Source organism: Saccopteryx bilineata, chromosome 9, assembly GCF_036850765.1.
Source record: "Saccopteryx bilineata isolate mSacBil1 chromosome 9, mSacBil1_pri_phased_curated, whole genome shotgun sequence".
In the NCBI taxonomy this organism is placed as follows: Eukaryota; Metazoa; Chordata; class Mammalia; order Chiroptera; family Emballonuridae; genus Saccopteryx; species Saccopteryx bilineata.
Window position 1 is genome coordinate 74,103,129 of NC_089498.1, and position 15,496 is coordinate 74,118,624.

At 52.4% G+C, this 15,496-nt stretch overlaps 1 protein-coding gene across 2 annotated transcripts in view; it reads left to right on the top strand.

Moving 5' to 3' along the window:
• LOC136312774 (cadherin-23) overlaps positions 1 to 15,496 on the top strand; it is a 75,605-nt gene that overhangs the window by 56,292 nt on the left and 3,817 nt on the right. For both annotated transcript variants that reach the window (XM_066242622.1, XM_066242623.1), the window contains exons 15-28: positions 2,948 to 3,064; positions 4,678 to 4,902; positions 5,633 to 5,802; positions 6,007 to 6,144; positions 7,003 to 7,122; positions 9,290 to 9,467; positions 9,588 to 9,799; positions 11,750 to 11,941; positions 12,111 to 12,224; positions 12,890 to 13,019; positions 13,130 to 13,381; positions 13,461 to 13,622; positions 14,396 to 14,652; positions 15,130 to 15,227. In XM_066242622.1, coding sequence (XP_066098719.1) covers positions 2,948 to 3,064; positions 4,678 to 4,902; positions 5,633 to 5,802; positions 6,007 to 6,144; positions 7,003 to 7,122; positions 9,290 to 9,467; positions 9,588 to 9,799; positions 11,750 to 11,941; positions 12,111 to 12,224; positions 12,890 to 13,019; positions 13,130 to 13,381; positions 13,461 to 13,622; positions 14,396 to 14,652; positions 15,130 to 15,227 — 2,365 coding nt within the window. The remainder of the gene's footprint in view (positions 1 to 2,947; positions 3,065 to 4,677; positions 4,903 to 5,632; positions 5,803 to 6,006; positions 6,145 to 7,002; positions 7,123 to 9,289; positions 9,468 to 9,587; positions 9,800 to 11,749; positions 11,942 to 12,110; positions 12,225 to 12,889; positions 13,020 to 13,129; positions 13,382 to 13,460; positions 13,623 to 14,395; positions 14,653 to 15,129; positions 15,228 to 15,496) is intronic.

Here is a 15,496-nt window from a genome sequence, read left to right on the forward strand (position 1 = left end):
GGGGAGTTAGGCAAGGAACATGGGATTTCCCACATACACTTCCCAGAAGGTCCAAAGGAGTAGTAGAAAACTAACATAGCTATTACAAAATGCATAGAATTGTTGTTATTTGGAGAATGCATAGTAAAACAGCAATGAGATATCAGTTTTCCAAATGTGATTAGCAGATAATAAGATGCTGGACAATATTGAGTATTGGTGATAATGTAGAGACCTCGGAACACTCATGCACTAGTGTAGGAGTTCAGACTAACTCCACCGACTCGACAGCAATTTAGCACAAAGCACACTCATACCTTATGACCCAGCAATTCTGCTCCTGAGTAGAATTTCCCAAGGAAATTATCAGGTCAATAAGGGAATTGTCTGAGGATGTTCGCTACAATGTTGGTGGTGGGAGTTGGAACTACCTGAGCACTCCTCCTTGGGAAATAGAAGACTAAAGCATTGTGGGTACACACCATGGGATACCAGGGATCAGTTAGAAGCAACAGATTAGACTAACACAGAGTAAGGTAGGTAGACCTTAAAAATAAGAACTGACTGCCTGACCAGGCATTGGCACAGTGGATAGAGCATTGGACTGAAATGTGGAGGACCCATGGTCACTGGCTTGAGCATGGGCTTATCCAGCTTGAGCACAGGCTTACCAGCTTTAGTGCAGGGTTGCTGGCTTGAGCATGGGATCATAGACATGACCCCATGGTCACTGGCTTGAGTCCAAAGGTTGCTGGCTTGAGTCCAAGGTTGCTGGCTTGAGCAGGGGTCACTCACTCTGCTACAGCCCCCTAGTCAAGGCACATATGAGAAAGCAATCAATGAACAACTAAGGAGACTAAGAAGCCACAACGAAGAATTGATGCTTCTCATCTCTCTCCCTTTCTGTCTGTCCCTGTCTGTCCCTCTCTCTGTCCCTCTCTCTGTCTCTGTCACAAAAATAAATAAATAAGAACTTACTGAAAAGAGAAATAGGATGGGATATATATCTATATCTATCTATATCTATATCTATCTATCTATATATATATATATCATAATTCCATTTGCATAAATGTAAGAGACAATACCCACAAAACAATATGTGATTTTGAATACATTTCAATGATGGCCCTAGAGGTGAAGGGAAGGGGTAAGCAGTATTGGACTAAAAAGGGAATAGATACATACATAAAACAAGAGTAGTGCCAAGATCATAGTGTTCAGTGAACCAGAGGTTGATTAACTCATTCTGCATCTGAGGCCTAAGGGGAAAATAGAAAGTCAGGAAAACCAGGAGCACTGGAAATCAGATAAATTAAGCCGTGTCCCAGGTTAGCAAAATTTCAGCCACAATGGTTGGTCAGGACCATGGAGAGCTGCTCCACACCCTTGCCCAATTTGATGCTGTACAGTGCTGATGCCTCTACCACTTTTCCCTTTTCTGGTCTCTTTCCCTCCGACTGACTCTCTCCTCTCTATTTTTCTTTCCAGTGTCTTCTCTGCCCCCTCTTCCTCATGCCCTCTCTACCTTTCTTGCTCACCTTCCTTCCCAATTCCTTTCCTACCAAATGGGCTCCCGCTCCCTCTCCCTCCCCTGGCTCCCTTCCTCTGCCTCTTATCCTCACAACCTCCCTCCCGAATCTCCCACCCTGGTCAGCTCTGAGCCCCAACGCCCCCCATGCCCTGCTCCACTCCATCCCCCGCACCCTGAACTAACTGACGATAACCCTCTTCTCTCTTCCTCACGGCTGGCAGACCCACAGGTTTGAGCTCTGTTTCTCTATCACTTCCCACCTCATCTCCGCTTCACCCCATTGCCTTTCTCCATATCCACTGCACCCCTACCACCTTTCCCGTCCTGTGGGGCCTGGCCAAGGCTGTGGCCCAGCCTTTGCAGACTGAATGCAGCCACCCTCTCCCCATCCTCGCTCCCCAGCCTCGGGGACGGGGAGCGAGAGTAGGAAGAGGAGGAGGAGGAGGCAACAGCCCAGGGTAAGTGCCCTCCCCATGGCTGGGGACCCAAGGAGGACAGAAGCCCAGCAGGGAGATCTGCTAAGGGGGAGGCAGTCCCAGAGACCTCAGCGCCTAAGAGCTGGAAAGAGAGAGGAGGTTTCATCCTAGGGTGAGGCAGATGGGAGGAGAAGCTGCCAGACCCTGCAACAGGCAGGAAGCAGAGGGGTCCCAGTAGAGCAGCCCTGAGATCAGCCAAACTAGATCTACCCAGCTCAAGCCTACATCTCTGGAGGGTTCCTCTATGACTGGGAGTAGGCAGGGGTTCTGGGAAGCAACAAGTAAGAGAGAACACAACTCCTTGCTAGGTCTAACATAGGGCCATGCTCTTTTCCTGCCATTAGTCCATATCATGGCCGACTCAATGGACAAAGGAGTAGTCCTGCCCATCCAGCCTGTTCTACCACTGTCTCTTCCAGAGAACCCTCAGCAGTCTTAGTGGCCTTGAACTTCCTTTATACTTGGTCTCCATGAAATGCAAGCATTCTTTAAATAGTGACAAAATACACATAACAAAGTTGACCACCTTAACCATCTTTGAGTGTAGTGTTCAGTATACTCACATTGTTGTGGAATACAAGTGTTTTTTTAACAAGCAATTACATGGCATTCTCTATGTGTCAAGCACTGTTCTAAGCCCTTTAGTCTCATTTAATTGTTATAATTGTCAAAATGGCCCCATGCAGTAGGTACTGTAATTATCCTAATTTTACAAATGAGGGAACAGAGGTGCAGAGAACTTAAATAATTTGCCCAAGGTCACTGCCTAGTAAGTAATGAGTGATGTGCCCCAACTTGCAGATGGCTGTGGTCTCATCCCAACCAAAGATGAAATCAGCAAGTCTTTTGGGACCATTACCCTTGGTGGGGACTGGGCAGGCTGGTGAGGAATGCCCTTAGGAGGCCCAGGTTTTAGGGGGTTCCTATTGGGCTGAACCTGACCTGATCTGGTCTACAGGATCTGTAATGGTGAAGTCCCCCCTGAACCGGGAGCTGGTTGCCACCTATGAGGTCACTCTCTCAGTGATTGACAATGCCAGCGACCTACCAGAGCGCTCTGTCAGCGTGCCAAATGGTAAGTTCTCCACAGGCATCTCCCATTGGTTACTCAGAGCTGATGAGAGCAAGAATCAGGCTGGGAACAGCACAGGCTTGGCACCAGGGAGGGAGCAGCAGGACCCAGAGGGATGTGAAGAATAGCAGCTACAGTGAAGGCCAGGGTGGCCTTGTCTCTCAGTTATTAGGCAGAGCTCAGCAGGAGAGGATCCAAAGCCCAGAATTTAGTGTGTTCATGAACCCCACGGTTCAGAGTAGGAAAGAGGCTTGGTGGAGGCTGGACAGAAACTGAGAAAAAGATGGGTTACAGAGACTTGGGCTGGAATCCGTTGGCAGAATTGATAACCAGCAGGTGGCGGGGATGTGAGACAGGAACCTCAGATCTGTTAGGAAGCCACTGGGTCAGCCCAAAGGAAGGAAGACACAGGAAAGATGATTCGAGACCACAGACACCACATTGGGGTGCACAGGCACTACAACAGAGAAGAGAGGGGCTCGAACGTACCTTTCGCACGCCAGGCCAGCTTGCCTGCAGCCAGAGCCGTGAGCTGTGAGGGGCTGCTAGAGGCATGGATCTTGTGTGGGAAAGGTGGGGGGCAGGGAGGCGGCTGTAGTGATGGGGTAGCCTCAAGTGGCCTCTGCCATAAGATAAGAACAGCTGCTGGGGCAAGGAGATGGGCCTGGCAGATGTTGTCTGCTTATCTTTACAGCCCAGAGGACCAAGTTTTCCAGAGGAAGGGCAAACTTGGTCATCTCCTACATCTTCTACACTCAGAGGGCAAAAGGCCCAGACTGGTTATACAGAGGGGATGACTCAGATGGGAGACAGAAGGCTGACTAAAAAGGGTCTTTTAAAATTTTTTTATTTACTTTTTTAGATTTTATTTATTTGTTTTTATTAGAGAGAGAGGGGAGAGAGAGAGACAGAGGGAGAGATAGAGAGAGAACAGGGGAGGAGCAGGAAGCATCAACTCCCATATGTGCCTTGACCAGGCAAGCCCAGGGTTTTGAACCGGCGACCTCAGTATTCCACATCGATGCTTTATCCACTGCGCCACCACAGGTCAGGCTAAAAAGGGTTTTAAAGGTCATCTTAGTTGGCCTGCCTGGTGGTGGCACAGAGGAGATAGAGTATCATCCTGGGACACTGAGGTACCAGGTTTGAAATCTGATGTCACTAGCTTCAGTGTGGGCTCATCAAACTTGAGTGCATGATCACTGGCTCAGCTGGAGCCCCCTGGTCAAGGCACATATGAGAAGCAATCAATGAACAACTAAGGAGCTACAACAAAGAATTGATGCTTCTAATCTCTCTCCCTTCCCCCCCCCTCAAAAAAAATCATCTTAGTCTATCTCACTGGACAGATTAGGAAACTAAGGCACAATAGGACCAGAGGCTGCACCAAGTTTATTCAGCTAGCTGGTAGAGCCCAAGCTCCTTTCCCTATGGAAGAATGAGAAGCGAGACCAGAGGAAAGGGTCATGTGCCACTGGTCAAGGGCTGGGTCAAGCAGGAATCCCAGGAGTGCTGAGCTGCTGCCACCCTCTCCAAGCATAGCTGAGACTTAGAGAGGCCTGGCCCAGTCACCTCGGTGACCCTCACATCACCTGCACCCCTTGCCTTCACCCCAGCCAAGCTTACAGTCAATATCCTGGATGTCAACGACAACACGCCCCGGTTCAAGCCTTTCGGGATCACATACTACACAGAGAGGGTCTTGGAGGGGGCTACCCCAGGCACCACGCTCATCGCCGTGGCAGCCGTGGACCCTGACAAGGGCCTCAATGGGCTGGTCACCTACTCCCTGCTGGACCCCATGCCCCCAGGCTATGTTCAGCTGGAAGACTCCTCAGCAGGTAGGTGGGCCATCTGCCAGAGGGGTCTTGGGGATGTGTATGCGCCTCTTTAACCTCCAAGAGTGACCATGGCCTACTTCCCACCCTTCAGTTGCGGCCCCACTACGGCCTCTCAGTGGACGGGCCAAAGCCAATATGGCCAACATTCCAGTCACTCCCAGATACTCAAACTAGAGGAAAGGACAGAGTATCTTGTCCTAGATTGGAATGGAAGGCCCCTTTAAGGTCTGCTGGAAACCTGGAATATTCCACACCATTACCACCCCCCAAGCCTATACTACAGTTGTCCCTTGGTATCAAAGGGGGGTTGGTTCCAGGATCCCCCACGGATACCAAGATATGGGACAGATGCTCAAGTCCCATAGTCGGACCTCCATCCATATCCACAGTTCCGTATCCATAGGTTCAACCAACAGCAGATTGAAACCTGAGGATATGGAGAGCTGACTGTATTAGTACCACTTAGGAAGCAAAAAGGCCAAGAGGAGCGTCTCAGCGGAGGTCCTGGGCATGTTGATGTCCATCTATTTGACTTGTGAAAAGCTTTCTCACCCCTCCAGTAAGGAGAACAGCTGGATGCAAGTTGTTCTCAGCCCCCTGAGGCAGTGCTGCCTGTCCATCCTCCTTCAAGGGACCACCTCACAGAGTTCTAGATCCTTCTCTTCTTATTTGGAGTGCTTTATGAGTGAGGAATGGCCAAAATGGCACTAGTTGTACCTCTGTGTCTTAGGGAAGGTCATCGCCAACCGGACGGTGGACTATGAGGAAGTACACTGGCTCAACTTCACTGTGAGGGCTTCAGACAATGGGTCCCCTCCGCGGGCAGCTGAGATCCCTGTCTACCTGGAGATTGTGGACATCAATGACAACAACCCCATATTTGACCAGCCTTCCTACCAGGTGAGTGGCCAGGCCAACAAGTTGGGTCCAGGACCTGTGCTCATCCCTTGGGGCCTTTGGTCCTGCTGGCCCCTAAGCCTCATGGGAGAGACCATCCCATGATCAACTTGATGCCCTGACTTTTCTGAGTCAGTGATTTTATAGAGCAGGGGCATGGATGGAGCACTGATGCTGTCCTCTCTCTCCCCGCCCACTGGGCTCCAGGAAGCCGTCTCTGAGGACGCGCCTGTGGGCACTGTCATCCTGAGGGTCACTGCGACTGATGCTGACTCAGGCAACTTTGCCCTCATTGAGTACAGCCTTGGAGATGGAGAGGGCAAGTTTGCCATCAACCCGACTACGGTGAGCAGGCGATGGAGGGCATGGGTTTGGGGAGTGGGAAGGGCTCGGGGTCACAGGCTGGGAAGCCTCCAGAAGTACTGTAGTTATCTCCCCACTTCTGGGTCCCGCCGCCTGGAGATCTGTAGCTGTGGAGGCTTTTTAGCCAAGTCAGCAGTCCTATTCTCAGAGTCCCAGACACCCTGCAGGCCGAGGCCTTTCTGTCCCAGCAGACATGGAAGGAAGTAGCCAAAGTCTTTTGGAATTAGTCCTTTGCGGGCCAAAAACTTCTGCTGTGTCCCCAGCAGACTAGAAAATTTGATTCAAGTCCATGTGGCCGCCTTTTGTAACTGTCAAAAGAGAGGCAGGAAGCAAGCAGTGTCTGAGCACCTCCTGTGCCTGTGGCCCCACACTCACCGCATCCTCCACGCTCCCCTAAGTCTCAGAGAGCCCTGTGCCCTGGGGGTGGTCAGGTGGGGCCTTCCCCAGGGGCTGGGCTGGAGTGGACTTTTCCTCCCATTCCCTCCCCCTGCCCACAGACCCCTGCATTATGCCTCTCGACAGTATTCTGTTCTCCCTGCTTGTTAAGAACAATCAGACATGCTCCTGGCCTGGCACTTGAGCAGCGGATGTTTATGGCATACTGCCGTATACCTGGCCAGGCAGTGAGCTCCAGCCTGGGCTGTTTATCCGACTTCAGGTGGATTGGGGTGGTGAGGGCAAGAAGAGCCACTAGAATGCGAGCTTCATGGGGCCAGGGACAGTTGTCTCTTCTGTTCAGTGCTGTACCTCCAGAGCCCAGAGCAGGGTCAGGCCCACAGCAGATGCTCAGTAATATCTGTTGAACTGATGAAAGACTTAACTTCACCCTTCTCCTACTAGGGTGACATCTATGTGCTGTCCTCTCTGGACCGGGAGAAGAAGGACCACTATATCCTGACTGCCTTGGCCAAAGACAACCCTGGGGATATAGCCAGCAACCGTCGAGAAAATTCAGTGCAGGTGAGGAAGGCTAGCCTCGGCCAGGGACACCAGGGACACCAGGGACACCAGAGCCTGGGGTTGTGGAGGCAGCAAGAAAACCACTTAGAGAATGGCTACTGCGGGACCACCTGGTCCCCTCAGAGACGTGGTGGCAGGAAGGAAAAGGCAAGAGCTTAGGTGGGTCACAATGGCTATGTCTTAGGGAGAAGGGGACTTTAGCAAGAATCTCTTGTGCCAAATCTCTGCAAAAGCAGCTAAACATACCTTAGTGTAAGCCAAATAAAGCCTGGGACTCCACATGGCCCACTGTCCTAATGGTATCCCGTTGAAAGAATGCAGTCCAGCCTGATCAGTGGTGGTACAGTGGATATAGCATCAACCTGGGACACTGAGGTTCCCGGGTTCAAAATCCCGAGGTTGCCAGCTTGAGCACGGGCTTACCAGCTTGACCGTGGGATCATCCACATGATCTCATGGTCACTGGCTTGAGCCCAAAGGTTGCTGGCTTGAAGCCCAAGGTTGCTGGCCTGAGCCCAAGTTTGCTGGCTTGAGCAAGGGGTCACAGCCTCAACTTGAGCACCCTGCCCCAGTCAAGGTGCATATGAGAAGCAGTCAGTGAACAACTGAAGTGCTGCAGGTACAAGTTGATGTTTCTCATCTCTCTCCCTTCCTGTCCACTCCCCCTTCTCTTGATAAACAAACAGACAAGCAAAAAACACAAGAGTCCAACAAGCAAACATAATTATAAAGCAACTATCTGTATTTTTGAGTCTGAAAGAATGTTAATGAGGGATTAGATACACAACCCCAGTTCTAGCGCCCACACAGTTTGGCCAGTGTCCTGCCCTCCAAGCTCCCTGATCTCTACCCCAAATCCTACTTCTTCAGGCTTCGTTTTCTCTTTCTTTGTTCCCCTTTCCTTCTGCCTTGTCCAGTCATGTCTTTCTGCGTTCCTTTCTCCAGTTCTCCCCACAATAACCTAGCCATATAAAAAAAAACTCTGCTGGATAAGGAGGGGAGACCCTGGGTGGGAAAATTCTCTTTAGCAGATGGGGAAGGGCTGGGACTGCTCCCACACATCTGAGTTCGTCCCAGCCACACAGTCATGTGCTGTGGGGGCAAAGCACAGTATTTAGAGTCAAAAGACTAAGGTTGCCTTCTTCCCAGGGCAGTGGTGAGTCAGGTGGTGGGACAGGGTTTGTAAAGTGTTATGTGTACTGAAAGGGGCTCTTAAAATCACTGCTGTGAGTCCCTGGCCAGTGGGTTCAGTGGTAGAGTGTCGGCCTGGTGTGTGGATGTCCTGGGTTCAATTCCTAGTCAAGGCACACAGCAGAAGCAACCATCTGCTTCTCCATCCCTCCTCCTTCCCCTTCTCTCTCTCTCTTTATCTTTCCCTCCTGCAGCCATGGTTCAAATGGTTTAAGCAAGTTGGCCTCCAGTACTGAGGATGGCTCCATGGAGCCTCTACCTCAGGTGCTAAAAATAGCTCGGTTGCAAGCATGACCCCTGATGGGCAGAGCATCGGCCCCAGATGGGGGTCGCCAGGTGGATCCCAGGTCGGGGCACATGCAGGAGTCTGTCTCTATTTCCCCTCCCCTCGCTTGGAAAAGAAGGAAAAAAAAATCACGGCTGTGAAAAGTTCTGGTGGGAGTGCAGCCAGACAGCACAACAGCAGGTGGGGGTGGAGCATTCTGACCTGGTGTGTCCATAGGACCTGCCCCGGGCTGTGGGGTCAGCAGAGAGAGCCAAGTCCCAGGTCAGATACAAATCCCAGTCAAGAGGGGGCCTTCGGAGATGGAGGAGTTGCCACCCAGCATTTTGTCCAGAGATCAGAGTGAGATGTATGGGGCCGTGGTGGGGAGGAACACAGGACAAAGCAGGAGGCGGGTTTGAGGCCCTGGCTTTAGGGTCCAGGCACAGATCACTAGGTACTCACAGTCCTAGCTGCAGAGAGTGTCCTCAGGCCAGTCACTGCCACGTGCCATCACAGGTGAGCCTCTCACCCCTGAGAGAGAAGATATATTCTTCCCAAACTACAACTAAGGAGACTGAAGCTCAGGGGGCCTCCATGTGAGGTCAGACTCCAAGACTGGGCACTGTCCACCTCTGCTTGCTCCTCTGTGATTGGGTCACCTGAAGTAGCCCCTGATATGCTCCTGACCTCTGACCTCAACTTACCTCCCAGGTGGTGATTCAGGTGCTAGACGTCAATGACTGCCGGCCACAGTTCTCCAAGCCCCAGTTCAGCACGAGCGTTTATGAGAATGAACCAGCAGGCACCTCAGTCATCACCATGGTGGCCACTGATCAGGATGAGGGCTCCAATGGGGAGGTGACCTACTCACTCGAGGGCCCCGGCGAGGGTATGTAGCTGGCTCCCCACCTGTGACGCTTTGAGGGGTGGGCGATGGTGAGGATAGGCTGCACGGGGAAGGCTGTCTCAACCAGAGCCGTGCTCTCCTTGCTCTCTGCCCCACCGCCAGAGGCTTTCCACGTGGACATGGACTCCGGCCTGGTGAGCACAAGGCGGCCATTGCATTCCTACGAGAGGTTCAATCTGACCGTGGTGGCCACAGACTGCGGAGAGCCTCCACTCTGGGGCACCACGATGCTCCTGGTGGAGGTCATTGATGTCAATGACAACCGCCCCGTCTTTGTGCGCCCCCCCAACGGCACCATCCTCCACATCAAAGAGGTACAGCTATCTTCCAGGGCCTCCTGCCTGCTAACACGCCCATTCCAATATCCAGCCCGCTTCATCCTGTTGTCATGCCCGGGAGAGTGAAAGGGTGGGCCCCCATTGTGAAGGTGGGGAAGCTGAAGCCAGTGTAGGAAACAGACGGTTTCAGTGCCACACAGGGTAGTACTGAACAATGGTTAGTAATATGGGCTGTGTCAGCAAAAGGTCTTGGATTCAAGTCTAACTCTATTGCTCACCAGCCAAATTATCTTCTCTGAATTTGTTTTTTCATTTGCAAAATGGGACTATTAATAGTAGGTGCCCCATCTCTTGCTCTTAGATGTCTGCCAAGGAGGACAGTCTCCCCAGAAACCCACTTCCCCTATACTGTGTCAAAATAAACGTACAGGCCCCGCCATCTGTCTGTTCCTCCTGATACCAGGGTGGAGACAGCCTGGGAGCTGAGGGTGGGCATCAGATGAGAAGCAAGGGAAAGTGGCTGAGCTTCCGGACCTCTCCAGTCCTTTCATTCCTTGCTCTAAATCGCCTTGTAAAGACAGGGAAGTCTTCCTCTGTCTCCTACCCTTCCCCTCCTTCCTCTAAGTGCTCAGGCCCAAAATGCCCCTTGGTGGCTCATTCAGGGTGTCTCCCACTTGATCTTTGCTCCCCAACTTGAGCATGTCTCTGCATCTCAGAACGTCAGCCTTAAGTTCTTGTCGTCACACTCTCTCTTCTTTGAGGTCCAACGGAAGTCATTTCTGTCAAGGCTGAGCTCTGGGGACACTGTGCTTTTATACTGTGGTTTGCTTCTACCTGTGTCCACTGTAATGACTAAGTGGTCCTCTTTGCCTTGTCCTCTTGGGGGCTCAGAGCGTTTGGCCCACCTTGAGTGGCCCTCAAGGGTCTTAGCATACATATCGTGCCTCCCATCCCTCAGTTCCCATTTTTCTGCCAACCATTGCTTTTCTATGCCCTGATTTGTTTTTTTATTTGTTCATTCTTATAATTTATACTTTCTTGTAAGCTGCTTTAAATCCTCTTTGTGGAATGAAGCAGGGTATACATTTATAATAATATAGTTTTTTTCCACAACAAGGCCCCATCTACTAACTTTTTCCCTTCAAGCGCTCCGTATTCTGAAAGAATCATGTCTCCCAAACAACCAGCATGTGTTAGTTACCTGTTTGTCATCTCATTTCCTATTAATTAGCTGCAAGTGTCACTCAGAGTTTCTGATTGTCATAATGAATAGGATAAACAGTGAAACCAAGCTAAGCTGGTAATTTTTCAACTAAAAACAAGCCTGCTCTTTTGCTTGTGCCCTGAGCAGCTTTCTCACGCGTGAGTCAATGTATGACATAAGTTAGGTTTTTGATATATTAGACTTAACTGAAGGGGTTCAGGAGACTGGGGCTCAGAGAGGTGAGGGGGCATGTCCAGGATACATGGTCTTGGTAACAAACTAGAACCCAGGTGTCAGTCTGCATCCACCATGTCACTCTACCTGCCTGTCCCCCGTGCTCAAGTACCCCACTGAGTACATGGTGGTGTTTGGGGATACCTGGAGCCCCTATGACTGAGGTAGCAGAGAGCAAGACAGACCGGGGAACAGGGAGGCTGTGGCCTCAGGTTTTGGGTCCCTCCTCTGAACCGTAGCATGCAGTGGGGTGGGAGAGGGAGGGTAGTCCGGGCAGGGCGCTCGCCCTGCGAGAGTGTGGAACATGGCGGATCCCAGGCGGACCCATCAATGGGCGGTGGCCTTGGCTAGGAGGTGGGGTGAGGGGATCTTCTAGTGCATGCTCAGACTCCAGAGAGCCCAGACAAGCAGGTAGCCCGGCTCCTAAGGATGCTGAAAGGTAGCCAGGTCGTTCTGCTACAGGAGGAGAAAGAATGGGAGCTCTGTGGGGGCCCAGGGGCTGGGATTCTCCCAGCTGTCCCAGGAGCCTCACTCCCACGCCCCCGCAGGAGATACCACTGCGCTCCAACGTGTACGAGGTCTATGCCACAGACGAGGATGAGGGCCTCAACGGGGCCGTGCGATACAGCTTCCTGAAGAGCACGGGCAACCGGGACTGGGAGTATTTCACCATTGACCCAGTCAGCGGCCTCATCCAGACTGCGCAGCGCCTGGACCGTGAGAAGCAGGCGGTGTACAGCGTAAGGGGGTGGGGCCTGGCTTGAGGAGCGTTGCTAGGAAGGGGCTTTTCTCCGCGTGCAGGGCCACCACCTCCACACCTAGAATGTCTTCAAGGGTGGTGACTTGGACCCTCGTGGAGTGCCCTCCTGGGGCCTTTTGTCTCCTCTGATTGTGCTTCTCCACCTCCAGCTCATCCTGGTGGCTAGCGACCTGGGCCAGCCAGTGCCGTATGAGACGATGCAGCCGATGCAGGTGGTCCTGGATGACATCGATGACAATGAGCCCCTCTTCCTGAGGCCTCCAGTGAGCTCTCACCCATCCCCTGCAACAGTTACACCCACACAGGAATTCCCTGCCTGCAAGTACACACATGCAGATACCCCCATGCACCCTTTACCATAAACACGTGTGGCTGTGCACAGAAACCCGTATACACTTCATATGACAAATATTTATTGAGCAGTTACTATTTCATGGCATGAACCAGCTGTCAAAAAAGCAGACAAAAATACTTGATTCCTAGAGCTGACATTCTCCTAATTGCACAGCCTGTACACAGGAAGCCTGACGGTCAGCTCTGTTTTGTTGAGCTGGGGCTGGGTCCCTCCTGTGGACTCCGACTCTCTGATTTGGTGGTTTTTCCTTCTTTTGTGCACATGGGATCTGATGTGCTCTGGAGATTCTGTGTGAGTGTGCACACTCATGTGCACATGAGAGCATATGAGAGAGTGAGATCCCTTGTTCAAACATCTATCTAGGCGCTGGAGACTTCAGAGAATGTGCCAAGCCCAGCCCTGCCCTCATAGAAGATGTCACTGGGTGACAACCATGAGGACAGAGCTGGAGTTACAGCCATTCCACTCACCCCATAGGTTGTGGACGATAAACTCCCTAACACCCACAAAAGCCTTGCCTAGAGCCAAGCCTCCCCCTTGACGTCCTGTGATGACGTTCCTCTACCCCTGTAGAAAGGCCGCCCCCAGTACCAGTTGCTGACAGTGCCCGAGCACTCACCACAGGGCACCCTCGTGGGCAACGTGACAGGCGCTGTGGACGCAGATGAGGGATCCAATGCCATCGTGTACTACTTCATTGCAGGTGAGGCCAGGTAGGGCAGTGCCCTACCTACCCTGGGGCTGAAGATGACCCCAATTTCCCCCGCCCTGGCCCTGCCCCTGCCCCTCATCCTGTGCTGGTCCCACCTTCAGCTGGGAACGAAGAGAAGAACTTCCATCTTCAGCCTGACGGGCGCCTGCTGGTGCTGAAGGACCTGGACCGGGAGCGCGAAGCCGTCTTCTCCTTCATCGTCAAAGCCTCAAGCAATCGCAGCTGGATCCCACCCCCTGGGCCCTCGCCAGACCTGGACCTGGTTGCTGACCTCACCCTGCAGGAGGTGCGCGTCGTGCTAGAGGACATCAATGACCAGCCACCACGCTTCACCAAGGCTGAGTATACCGCAGGTGCGGGGACTGGAGCTTGGGCGCGGGGTGTGGAGTAGTCCCTGCCCGACTGCTTACACCCACCTGCCCATTCTGGCAGGAGTGGCCACTGACGCCAAGATGGGCTCAGCGTTGATCCAGGTGCTGGCCCTGGATGCAGACATCGGCAACAACAGCCTGGTCTTCTATAGCATCCTGACCATTCACTACTTCCGGGCCTTTGCCAATGACTCTGAAGATGTGGGCCAGGTCTTCACCATGGGTAGGGGCATGGTCACACATGTGTGGCCTCCAGCTAAGACCTCTGTCACTGCATGAACTGTAATCTGGAAAAGATGGGAGTGGTCTGTTTGGGCACCACAGAGTATGGGTGGCCAGCCATGTCAGTCCTTCCATTCATTCACCCATCTATTTATCATTCATCTGTTTAGCCAGTCAGCTATCATTTATTAATCCTTTTATTCATCTACCTATCCATATCTACATCTACATCTACCCACCCACTTCCTTTTTTTCTTTAGCTTCCATTTTCTCCTCCATCATTTATCCATCCGTCCGTCTGTCCGCCCATGTATCCGTCCACCCCCCACCCATGCCTCCCGGCTTCTCAGAGAAGACAGGGCTGTACTTCCTGCGGTCATCTCTCTGTGTCGAACCCTGAAGTGCATTGTGAGAGAGAGGTAGACACTAAGGAGGCTCGAAGGAGCCCAGCAGGGGACACTAGATTCCTCAGCTCATTATCCTTGGGCCAGTACACCCCATAGTTGTTTTGTTTAATGTGCAGAATATTTAGATAAAAACATAGGTCAATACTTAGAAATCAGGGGTTCACTAGAAATCTGTAGAAGAGGGTCAGGTCTGGCAGTACAAGCTTCTGCTCACACAAACACAACAGTCAGCCAGGTTGAGGCGGCACTGGGCTCTGCAGACATCTGCGTCCCTCCCAAGTCACTGAAGGCTCTGCTGCCTCCCTCAGTGTGTCACTCGCCCCTGGGCGGCCCTGAGCTTCTCCCCGTCCATGGGCTCTTCCTGCAGGGAGTGTGGATGGCATCTTGAGAACCTTCGACCTCTTCATGGCCTATAGCCCCGGCTACTTTGTGGTGGACATTGTGGCCCGGGACCTGGCAGGCCACAACGACACAGCTGTCATTGGCATCTACATCCTGAGGGACGACCAGCGTGTCAAGATTGTCATTAACGAGATCCCCGACCGTGTGCGTGGCTTTGAAGAGGAGTTCATCCGCCTACTCTCCAACATCACCGGGGCCATTGTCAACACCGACGATGTGCAGGTGCCCGCGGAAGCCCCTGGGGCTGGGCAGTGGAGGGAAAAGCGGGAATAGGCTACCAGGAGGGACAGTGCATTGTGGAGAGGTCGGGGGCATGAAAAGGGGTATCTGCTGTCTCAACTATTTCCTACCCGCATGGCCCTGAGAAAGTTCTTCCAGGCCTCTGGGCCTGTCTCCTAATCTGTAAAACGGGGCTCCTGATAGTGCCCTGCACAGTGCTGTGGAGTGATGGGCATCAATTTCCTACCCACATGGCCCTGAGAAAGTTCTTCCAGGCCTCTGGGCCTGTCTCCTAATCTGTAAAACAGGGCTCCTGATAGTGCCCTGCACAGCGCTGTGGAGTGATGGGCAGCAAGCTCGGTCCTCACTGAGCACTTGGTAGTGATGGGTGTACTGGTAAGGCAGGGCAGGAGGGGCTCCTAGGAGAGGCCCCCCCATCCCTTTGCCCCGTCACACCCTGTGACACCCCTTCTTGCCCAGTTCCACGTGGATAAGAAGGGTCGAGTGAACTTCGCACAGACAGAGCTGCTTATCCATGTGGTGAACCGAGACACCAACCGCATCCTGGACGTGGACCGGTGGGTCGGGCTCTGGGCCCAGACTGTCAGCCTGCCTGCCCTGGAGTTGGGGAGGGGACTCCCCCAAGAGAGGCATAGATAACACCATCAGGCCTGCTGTGTGGCACTCTCCCCAGGAAGTGGGCAGGACTAGTAGAAAAAACATGGTTTGTGTGTATGAGCAGAGCTCTGCCCCCTCAGCCTTACTCTTCCCATCTATAAAATGGGAGTATTATACTGATTGTGGGGATCAAACAGAATTCTGTATGAAGTGATGGTGAACCCTGTAA